Here is an 11,496-nt window from a genome sequence, read left to right as displayed (position 1 = left end):
CCAGAGAGACAGAGAGACAGAAAGCCAGAAATCACCCCACAGGGGGGATGGCCACGCCGCAATCCCTTCTCCTCTGTTCTCCTCTCGGGATCTTGGGCATGCATGCACATGCGCCCAGCGTGAGTTTTAAGCCACCGGGTCCAGGATGCAAACTGCGGCTGACTACATGGGAGTCCAGCGACATAGCCATTACACTAACTAAATTTTTTAATCTAGAAAATTTCCTTGTAAGAGTGGGTGGCTGGCAGGTGGTGTGGTGCTTAAGGTGCCGGACTCTCACATGGCTGGCGATGGTTCAAGTTCTGGGCCTAGTAGCTTGCTTTCTTACTTTATCTTTTTCTCTATCTCTGGTCAAATAAAAAAATGATAATAAAATGAAATAAACAGTTCTTTAAAAAATAAAAAAGACTGGGTGATAACTTATATACCTGGCATGTTATACAAGCTGGGAAATAAGGTCCTCTTTTTCAGAGGAAACTGAAAAATTGAAGCCCAGAGAGAGACTGTGATTTGGGCTATGGTCCCAGAGAGCACAGAAATATGGTTGGCTTTTCCTTTTGCTGAGCATCAGGGCCTCATGGGAGAGAAGGGACGGGATGGCATGGATGCTGACTGAGATGTTGTTGATGGAGTAGGGTTTAGCCTTCCAGGAGGCTGGGGTTCTGGCACCTGCTCTGGGAGTAAGATGGATGAAGCATGGTGTGTCTCCTGGTTTCAACCTGGGGAGGCATTGTACATAGGGCCTGAAGTCCCCTTCTCCCCTGCCCTGTACCCACCGCAGCATGGAACCTCCTCCTCAGTGGAGGATGTCTGCAGGTCATCTGCCAGCGCCTTCTTCTTTGAGAAGCTGATAATGCGAGTGATCTTGCGGCCAGCAGCCCTGCTCATTGAGCCCTTCAGCTCTGCCAGGCTGCTCTTCTTCCCTTTGCCTGTTGCCATAGAGAAGGGTCAGGGGAGGGGAGGGAGTCCCAAGTCCCAGTTCACCCATCCCTGGCCATCCTTGGTGGCTCTCTCAGCCTGCACACAGAGACCAGCCTGCAGCTCCAGGTATGACAGGCTGGGTGTCATTGCCCAGATCTTAAACATGCTAAGACCTGCTGTGCCACTGTGTGCTCATAGGCAAGCCTCCTCCCAAATCTAGCATTCTGTCGTCAGAGTCCCCAGAGCCTCCTACCGTGTTCACAGGCCTCCCGGCGGCCAAGGGTGGAACAGCTGTCACTCATGCCCAGGCTGTCAGAGTCTGATGTCTGTTTCTCTTGGGACAGCCTCTGGGGAAAGACACAGAGAGCCCCACATCGGATAGCACACTCCAAAGTACCCTTTACTGATTCAGTATCTCCCCAACTCCCCAAGAACATGATAATTAGCTAACAAATACTTGTCAGCAACTACCACGTGGCTGAACCATACAGGTACTGGGATGACATCAGTGACATGGTGTGTCTTCCAGCTACTCGGTCTGTTGGAGAGCAAGGCTGTTCATTGTAACACACGGAGACAAATGCCCAGTTTGGACTGTACTTGGCAAGTATTAGGAAGTCAGAAAGGAATTTAAGTGGGATACTAGTATAAGCCTCCTTGGTTTAGAAGTTCCCTCCATGGAATTGTGAGGTAGACATGAGGGGCAAGACTGGAAGCAAAGAGCCATCTGAGAGAATGCCATCCTGGCCAAGACAAGACTCAGGAGGGGATGAGTCCTGGGGATAGAGAAAAAATAGATGATGAACTGGAAACATAAAACAGTTACAACAGGACCTGGTGACCAAGAGGAGTCCATTATGGTCCTAGCTTGGAGGAGAATATGGTAAAGCCACAGACACACACACACACACACACACTAACAACTTCATTGTCAGCCAGCATTATTTTTACTTACTATACTAACTCTGGATCAATCATTCATTCTTTTGTTCATATAAAGTCAATTATGTGCCTTCTGGCTGCCTTGGGAGGTGGAGTGCAGTAGCCAGGTTGGCCTTGGAATAATGAAGACTCTCCCACCACTTACGAGCTATGGGGATGTGGGAAAACACTTTGGTCTTCCCAGGGCTTGGTTTTCTCACCTGCAGTACAGCCTCTTGAGAGGGCAGCTGGGAGGCACCAGGGAGCCAGGTGAATGGATGAGGTAGTAGCTATTGCAGCCCTCACACCTGAGTGGTGTGTCCCATCTCACTCCAGGAGCTAAATGATGCCAGCTAGTCTTGGGACAGGGTTGAAATGGCACCCACGTTTGGGGCCCTTAAATGTTTTTTTTTTTTTTTTTTTTTTTTTTGGAGAGTTTTTTGCTATAAGTCACGTGTGCTCGCCAGAGAGACAGAGAGACAGAAAGCGAGAAATCACCCCACAGGGGGGATGGCCACGCCGCAATCCCTTCTCCTCTGTTCTCCTCTCGGGATCTTGGGCATGCATGCACATGCGCCCAGCGTGAGTTTTAAGCCACCGGGTCCAGGATGCAAACTGCGGCTGACTACATGGGAGTCCAGCGACATAGCCATTACACTAACTAAATTTTTTAATCTAGAAAATTTCCTTGTAAGAGTGGGTGGCTGGCAGGTGGTGTGGTGCTTAAGGTGCCGGACTCTCACATGGCTGGCGATGGTTCAAGTTCTGGGCCTAGTAGCTTGCTTTCTTACTTTATCTTTTTCTCTATCTCTGGTCAAATAAAAAAATGATAATAAAATGAAATAAACAGTTCTTTAAAAAATAAAAAAGACTGGGTGATAACTTATATACCTGGCATGTTATACAAGCTGGGAAATAAGGTCCTCTTTTTCAGAGGAAACTGAAAAATTGAAGCCCAGAGAGAGACTGTGATTTGGGCTATGGTCCCAGAGAGCACAGAAATATGGTTGGCTTTTCCTTTTGCTGAGCATCAGGGCCTCATGGGAGAGAAGGGACGGGATGGCATGGATGCTGACTGAGATGTTGTTGATGGAGTAGGGTTTAGCCTTCCAGGAGGCTGGGGTTCTGGCACCTGCTCTGGGAGTAAGATGGATGAAGCATGGTGTGTCTCCTGGTTTCAACCTGGGGAGGCATTGTACATAGGGCCTGAAGTCCCCTTCTCCCCTGCCCTGTACCCACCGCAGCATGGAACCTCCTCCTCAGTGGAGGATGTCTGCAGGTCATCTGCCAGCGCCTTCTTCTTTGAGAAGCTGATAATGCGAGTGATCTTGCGGCCAGCAGCCCTGCTCATTGAGCCCTTCAGCTCTGCCAGGCTGCTCTTCTTCCCTTTGCCTGTTGCCATAGAGAAGGGTCAGGGGAGGGGAGGGAGTCCCAAGTCCCAGTTCACCCATCCCTGGCCATCCTTGGTGGCTCTCTCAGCCTGCACACAGAGACCAGCCTGCAGCTCCAGGTATGACAGGCTGGGTGTCATTGCCCAGATCTTAAACATGCTAAGACCTGCTGTGCCACTGTGTGCTCATAGGCAAGCCTCCTCCCAAATCTAGCATTCTGTCGTCAGAGTCCCCAGAGCCTCCTACCGTGTTCACAGGCCTCCCGGCGGCCAAGGGTGGAACAGCTGTCACTCATGCCCAGGCTGTCAGAGTCTGATGTCTGTTTCTCTTGGGACAGCCTCTGGGGAAAGACACAGAGAGCCCCACATCGGATAGCACACTCCAAAGTACCCTTTACTGATTCAGTATCTCCCCAACTCCCCAAGAACATGATAATTAGCTAACAAATACTTGTCAGCAACTACCACGTGGCTGAACCATACAGGTACTGGGATGACATCAGTGACATGGTGTGTCTTCCAGCTACTCGGTCTGTTGGAGAGCAAGGCTGTTCATTGTAACACACGGAGACAAATGCCCAGTTTGGACTGTACTTGGCAAGTATTAGGAAGTCAGAAAGGAATTTAAGTGGGATACTAGTATAAGCCTCCTTGGTTTAGAAGTTCCCTCCATGGAATTGTGAGGTAGACATGAGGGGCAAGACTGGAAGCAAAGAGCCATCTGAGAGAATGCCATCCTGGCCAAGACAAGACTCAGGAGGGGATGAGTCCTGGGGATAGAGAAAAAATAGATGATGAACTGGAAACATAAAACAGTTACAACAGGACCTGGTGACCAAGAGGAGTCCATTATGGTCCTAGCTTGGAGGAGAATATGGTAAAGCCACAGACACACACACACACACACACACTAACAACTTCATTGTCAGCCAGCATTATTTTTACTTACTATACTAACTCTGGATCAATCATTCATTCTTTTGTTCATATAAAGTCAATTATGTGCCTTCTGGCTGCCTTGGGAGGTGGAGTGCAGTAGCCAGGTTGGCCTTGGAATAATGAAGACTCTCCCACCACTTACGAGCTATGGGGATGTGGGAAAACACTTTGGTCTTCCCAGGGCTTGGTTTTCTCACCTGCAGTACAGCCTCTTGAGAGGGCAGCTGGGAGGCACCAGGGAGCCAGGTGAATGGATGAGGTAGTAGCTATTGCAGCCCTCACACCTGAGTGGTGTGTCCCATCTCACTCCAGGAGCTAAATGATGCCAGCTAGTCTTGGGACAGGGTTGAAATGGCATCCACTCCTGTAAGCAGGTAGAATTCCGAGCCCAGAGGCCCCTAAATCTATCCTGCCAGGTTCCCCTAAACCAGGCTCAGGGATGCTCACAGTTCACATAGTGCAGGGGGGCAGGGAAGGTGGTGAGGCCATGGGCTTCCCTTAGTTCCGAAAGGGCTGTCAGAAATAGGAGGGGATTGTTCGAAGTGTAAAGGGCCACCTCCAAAAATTGTGAAACACCTTATGGTTTGATTTTGCTTTAACACCATGTAGAGGGGAGTTTCCATTAGGATAGGAAGCAAATACAAAGAAATGCTTGAGCTCTTCAAAATGAACTCAGTGATGGTGACACTGCAATCATAGGACTTCACAGATAGACCCACAAATACCATGCCTCCCACCCCTTTCCCCACCAGAAGTGCCACCCTAAACAATGTGGTTACTCTCCCCCTGCCTGCTCGGCCACAGGAGAGCTGCAAGCTGGCCTCTTCTTCCTCCCTACACATCCTTTGAACTGCACCATGGCATGTACCTGCAAGTGTGGACACAGACCACAGACACACACTGTTACCATGGTGGCTCTTCGAGGCCCCACTAATGCAAGGGCTAAGTGAGGACAGGGTTGACTTCTCTAACATCCACCTGGTCAGGAGAGCAGCCCCCTGCCCCTAGTGGCTCTCCTGCTTCTGCTGTCCCCTTCCCTTGGCCCACCCCTGCCCCAGTGAAAGCAGGCTAAGGCTTTAAGGCTCAGCATAGGCACCTGTCTTCCTTAACTCCTCACCCCTCTAGCCAGCAAGAGCTCCCTGCTGCCCACCCCACAGCTTCCCCAGGACACTCTTCTAGGTTCCTCTGAGCCAAGCCACACGGTTCTGGTCCATGTTTCTTCTTGCTCTGCTCTGTGTTCTTTCTGCTTGCAGTGCTGTTTTCCTATACTTCCTTGTTAAATTTTCACCCTCATCTGAAATGTCACTTCCTCAGGGAACCTTCCTGGCCCTCTGAGACAGGAGCAAGCCCCCTGACACATACTCTCAGGGTACCTGGGACTTCCCGTCTTAGCACTCATGCTGGGCACTTGTAAGTCTGCTTATTGGATGTGTGCCTGCTGTTCCACAGGCTGTGAGCACTGTGAGGGCAGGGGATGGACCTGGTTATATTCAGGATGGTGTCCCTGAGACTCGCACAGTGCCCAGTGTCCAGCAGGTACTCACTGGTACCACGAAGCATGTGCTCCAATGCTTGCCTTGAGAGGCGGATGGCAGAGTCATTATGAGTCAGGATGTGTGGCTTTAAATCCTAGCTGTTTCTTATTTGCTATGTAACACTGGACAGATCTTTCTGTGCCTCCTCTGGAAATGTACCCGCTTAAAGGGTTGTTTTAGAAATTAAATTGGGGGGACCAGCAGATGGCAAAATAGTTATGCCGCTGGACTACCATGTAATTGACCGTGGTTAGATCCTGGACCTGGTGACTTAATACTCATGCTCTTTTTGGGAGTACTTGTCTCTGTTTCTGTCTCTTGCTCATGGAAGAAATAAATAATAAACTTAAAGAAAAGAAATTAAGTTAGTTAACATACATAAGGCATTCAGAACAATCCTGAGCACACAGTCACAATCTATAAATGCTAGCCTTTATATCCTGCTGGCCCACATATGTGGGTTGTAAACTCCATCTACACTGTGGTAGAGGATTTGGTTCTGAGTTTGTTCACCCACAGCCCTTGGCGAAGCATAAGCACCAGGATAGATTTGCTGATGACTGACCAACTGACTAATGTCTGCTTCCCTCAGTTTCCAAGCAGATGTGTTTATTTGTTAATTGACAAATTTCTACTTGTTTCTCAAGGCGTAGTTCAAATGTGATGTCCTTCTGTCCCAATAGGGTGAGTCACCCCGTCCTCTGGCACTCATTTATTCATGCATCCTTGAGTTTGGTAGACATTTATTGAGTACCTACTGTTGTACCTGGCTCTGTGCCTGGCACACACAGTTTGTAGGACGCGATTGGCTTCACTACTAGTCTATGAGATCCCCCAGGGTTAAGCCTGTGTCAAGTGCCCACTGACTGACCTGGAGGAGACTACTGGGGACAGACGTACCTTGTCCTGGTCCAGCTTACACAGGAGGACTGGGGATCTGGGGACTTCCACTCCTTCAGCTCCCCCGATGGGCTTGCTCACCTCTCGGATGACCTGTGGAGAGGGCACATAGCTGTGAACTGGTGGGCAGCGAGGCTATGGGGTCTGTGTGGTCAGGGCCATCAGGCAGAGGCGTTGGGTTGCTGGGGAGAAGAGACGGACCCTAGCGCTACCTGCACATGTGTGGGCCTTCCAGGGTCTGCAAAGCTTTCTCCCCTATCTGTCCCATGGAGTGCAAAGATTCAGGGCTAGAACCAAGGGACTTGGTGTCTAGACCTGGCTTCTTTACTAATTAGTTGTGTGGTGGTGCAGAAGCTACTTCTGTCCTCAGTTTCTGCATCTGTAATATGGGAATAATACTAGTTTCCAGCTCAGATTGCCTGAGGACAATGAGATCGTGGTTGTGGAAGGTTGCGTGAACTGTACTGAGGGTCCTGCTTCTGTGACTATGTGGTCCTTTACGACAACCTGCAGGGCAGCTGGAGTTATCACTTCCACTTCAGGGACATGGAGCTGAGACTCAAAGGCAGTCACACACTCGATCAAAGCCAGTGGTGGCGAACATGCAGATCATGGAGCAGTGAGAGCCACCCTCTGTTGCTCACCGACCAGGTGACTTTGTGGGGATGATCCCGTTTTACCCCCGCAGCTGCATGTGATGCTCAGGTTACAGATTAGGATGATGTGGCTCAGAGGAGTGAAGCCATGCATTTGGCAGCAGCAGCACTAAGAACCAAGTGTAAGCTGTGGCCACCTGCTCTTCACCCCTGGGCTGACGGCCTCCCTACAATGAGATGGCAAGGCAGGGCTCTTAACTCTGAGTGTAGGTACCTTCTTCCAACCCATCTGGCCCCTGGAGGGCAGAGGCTCCCCCAGCAGGCAGGTTGTCTCCCTTCCTTCCCCTCCATAGACAAAGGCAGTAATGAGAAACACCAAACATTCCAGTAGGAGAGCTGGTTATCACAGGAAGGAAGGGAGGAAGGGGAGGGAGGGCAGTGCTTGGTTTCATTGTTCCAGCAGGAAGATTAGAAGATGAGAGAGAGGTGTCAGACTGGATTAGAGGCTTGTGCAGGGGCCAAGGTTCTTTCTTAAGTGGTTGGAATGGGGGCTTTGCCATCATCAAATAGTAATTACTGACAGGAGACACTTAACTGCCCAGCAGGCATTATGCCAAGTGCTCTTTAGAGTCCTTACAAGAACCATTTTACAGACTAGGCATAGGCATAAAGAGGGGACATCACTTGCAGAAGACCACACAGTCAGTAAGTGCTGCTAACCAAGTCTGTACGCTAGTGTCCTCCTCCATCATCACCGTTGCACCCTGCCCTTGTGGCCTTTGGAGCAGATTCACATTGTGAGCTCTAATCCTTGCCACAGCCACTTGGTCGTGTGGACTTTAGCAGTTCTGTGTGTTCTGTGTGTCTCAGTTTCCTCAACTGTGAAATGGAAACAGTAATCATCCCATTGCAGAGGGTAAATGAGGTCATGTATGTAAAGCTCTTAGCATGACGCATGGCACAACGTGATTGTTCAGCACATGGTAACTGTTCTGTGTAGCTGCAAAGTGGTAGACACTGGACTGCAGATCTCACTGTGACAAGGAAGGAGTTTTCCTTTTTTAATTTTTTTGTTTTGGTTTTAAAGAGGTTTTTGTTTTTGAGCTTGTACACTCACCAGAGAGAGAGACAGAGATAGTGAGAGGGAAAAGAAGAAATCACCCTTCCCCAGAGGGATGGCTATGCCGTGATCCCTTCTCCTCCATCCTTGTCCTGGGACCTAGGACATGCACGCACACATGCCTGGTGTGAGTTTCAAGCCACTGGGTCTGGGACTAGGATTGTGGTAGGCCATGTGGAAGTACAGTGACATCACCACTATGCCATCTATTGGCCCCTCCTTTGTTTTTATTTTAAAGGACTAGTTTATCTATAATAAAATCAGCTTCCTATGTAAACTTTAAGCTTCCTGTTCTAAGAAGTGTGCAAGTGCAGGCTAGAGGCCCACAGTAGGGGTGTTAGTAACTGGAAAGAGCACAGGCTCTAGTATGCAGTCTGTCTCTGGAGACCCATTTCCAGGCATGAACTTGAGCCATTCACAGGGCACTGGGAGCAAGCACTGCCCCTTCGCCCTGAGCAAGGCTTGGTTTCTCCACATGCAGGACCCAGCTCCCCACAGGGCTGACCTGGATAAGAGAGGAAGAAAGGGCAGATGGGAAGATGGGAGGGGAGTATAGGCCACGTACCTTCAGCCACTCCTCAGCCTGCTCCTGGCTCTGCAGTGCCAGCACCAAGACCTCAGTAGCTCCCTGGGAGAAGCGCAGCTCGTGCCTCTTATGCCGGCTGTCCTTAGGCACATAGGTGACATTGCAAACATCCAGTGCCAACCTCAGATGTGGCTGCCGGTCCTTGGAGCTTTTGTAACACTGGACAGGGAGAAAAGGGATCAGGACCTCCTGGAGTGGAGGATGGAGGATGGAGACACTCTCACACAAAGGTTCAGGGGACGCTCAACCTCCCCACTGAGCCCTCCCCACATGGCCCAACTATGGGCACTGTGTAAGGACAGCTGAACGGCCTCTTCACCCAGTAGAGAAGCCCGAGGGGGCAGAGAGTCATCCATGGGCAATCTTCAGGCACAACTACCTACTTAGGAAGAGGATGATTTTAGCACAATACTAGGAAGACCATTTTAGCTTAAAGAGCCAAAGAAGAAATGACCTGGCTTGGAAGGAAGTCAGTTTAAAGGGATACATGGCAGGAATTTGTGATACAATTCAGGCAGAAATGAAGAGTTGGGCTTGGGAAGTCAATAGTTTATCCATAGGATTCTCAATTCCCCACTTTCATTATAACACCATCATTACCTTGATACCAGACCTGGCTATGACATTACAAAAAGGAAAAACTGCAGGCTAATTTCTCTCATAACTCAGTTGCAAAAAGCTATAAACAAAATATTGGCAAATGGAATCCAGACACATATAAAAAGCATTCAACATCAAGACCACTTGGGGTTATTCTCTTGGGTCATTGGAAAAGTCATGATGTAGTTTTTTCTGTTTCTTTTTCATGCAAAAATGCATCATAACTTTTCTGACAACCTAATAGGAATGTAAGGATGGTTTAACATTCACAAATCAGCCATCTAATTCATCATATTAAGAGAAAATAAGAGAAAGTTCCCATATTTCAATAGAAGCAGAAACAAATTGATAAAATTCATCAACCATTTGTGATACAAACTCTTAGCAAACTAATAAGAGAGGGGAATGCCCTTAATGTGACAACAAGGAGCATCTGTGAGCAACCTTCAGCAAACATCGGCTTACATGATGGGTTTCTGAAAGCTTCCCTTTGAGACTTGACAAGAGAATGACGCAGCTCTCATGCTCCTACCTATATTGTTTTAGATGGGTCCAACTGCTGCAGCAAGTCAGGAAATACACAGAAGGCCTAAGGAGCTAGATGAGCTCGGTTGCCACCCATGGACTGAGAGCCTGGGATGAGCTTAGCAAGGTCAGGTTTCGAATGCATCTATGTTAAGCAAGGCTTGCCAGCAGGTTTTTTGGAGACAAGCTATTCTTTTTCTCTGAAATGATGTTTATCCTTTATTTTGGAATTAAAGGTGCGTTTTCTTTTATGAAATGATAGTGAAGACAGGAGACAAATAGTTTAAAAGCCTTTAAAAGGTTTCTTATATATTTATATAAGAAATGTATATTCATTCTTATATAAGAATGAGTGCTGTGGGGGCTCAGTTTTATTATAAAACAGATGTGTGGGAATATATGTATAGTGACTGTCTCTCCATCAGTGCACTTATGGGTTGGGTTTTTCTTTTTTCTTCTTCTTCTTTATTTTTATTTTCAAGTTTTTTAAAGGTTTTTGCCATAGGGTGCATTTGCTTGCTGGAGAGAGACAGAGAGAAAGTGAGAAATCACTCCTCAGAAGGGATGGCCACACCGTAATCTCTTTTCCTCTATTCTTCTCTCGAGATTTTGGACACACACATGTACGTGCCTGGTGTGATTTTTCAAGCTGCCGAGTTTGGGACTCAAACTGAAGTTGACCATGTGGGAATCTAACACCTCAAGCACCACTCAACTTGCTGACCCTGAGTGGGGTTTTTCTAAAATCACTTTTCATTACGTTTTCTCTGGTTTTATAAATAAGCTTACATACTTGTATAATGAAAAAAATATATACATTGTTTTAAAGTGACAAAAATGGCAACTTGATAGAGCCTCTATCAGGTCTTTGATATTGTGTATGTGTGTGCTTTAAACATTTCTGCTGGAGTGGGACCTCTGAAGCACCCAGCTTTGTGCTTCAGTGCACAGCTGAGCTGGGGTGCACACACCACATGCAAGTGGACACGTGGAGACACATACTCGCAAGTCCACATGAGGCCACTCACCAGGAGCTGGTCCTCTTTAATGACGGTCAGTTGCTTGGCCCACTGCCCGAAGCGCTTTTTCCGGAGCAGGAAGGCACAGATCCTGCAGTCCCTCACCAGGTGCATAGAGGCTTCCTCTGAGGGCCACTGGTGCCTGGGTTGTGGGCTTTTTCCTTCCTCCTCCTCTTCATCGTAGGACTCATAGGAGCTGCTCATTGCATCAGAATCATTGTCTGCAGGCACCACAGGAAAGGACCCATCACTGCACCATCCCCAGGGAAGCACCTCTCCTCCCTCTGCAGACATCCCTGTTCTGGGGCTCTGGGAGTAGGAAGGGGATAAAGCATGAGATGGTAATGATGAAAGCCCCTACATTTACACTGTGTTTTATATTTACCACTTGCCTTCTGATCTGGGTGACTTTACTTAGAGTGTCACTGTTACCAACAAGGTGGT

The 11,496-nt window shown here is 48.4% G+C and overlaps 1 protein-coding gene across 1 annotated transcript in view; it reads right to left on the bottom strand.

Annotated features, from left to right (window-relative positions):
• Positions 1 to 11,496, bottom strand: part of AFAP1L1 (actin filament associated protein 1 like 1) — a 78,855-nt gene that overhangs the window by 22,266 nt on the left and 45,093 nt on the right. The window contains exons 7-11 of the mRNA XM_006150868.3: positions 11,062 to 11,273; positions 8,888 to 9,067; positions 6,607 to 6,699; positions 3,480 to 3,573; positions 3,082 to 3,234 (exon numbers count right to left, since the gene is read on the bottom strand). Coding sequence (XP_006150930.1) covers positions 3,082 to 3,234; positions 3,480 to 3,573; positions 6,607 to 6,699; positions 8,888 to 9,067; positions 11,062 to 11,273 — 732 coding nt within the window. The remainder of the gene's footprint in view (positions 1 to 3,081; positions 3,235 to 3,479; positions 3,574 to 6,606; positions 6,700 to 8,887; positions 9,068 to 11,061; positions 11,274 to 11,496) is intronic.

Source organism: Tupaia chinensis, unplaced genomic scaffold (genome assembly GCF_000334495.1).
Source record: "Tupaia chinensis unplaced genomic scaffold, TupChi_1.0 Scaffold000303_1, whole genome shotgun sequence".
NCBI classification, from domain to species: domain Eukaryota; kingdom Metazoa; phylum Chordata; class Mammalia; order Scandentia; family Tupaiidae; genus Tupaia; species Tupaia belangeri.
The sequence above is the reverse complement of the archived record's forward strand: the minus strand, read 5'-3'. Positions and strand labels throughout refer to the sequence as shown.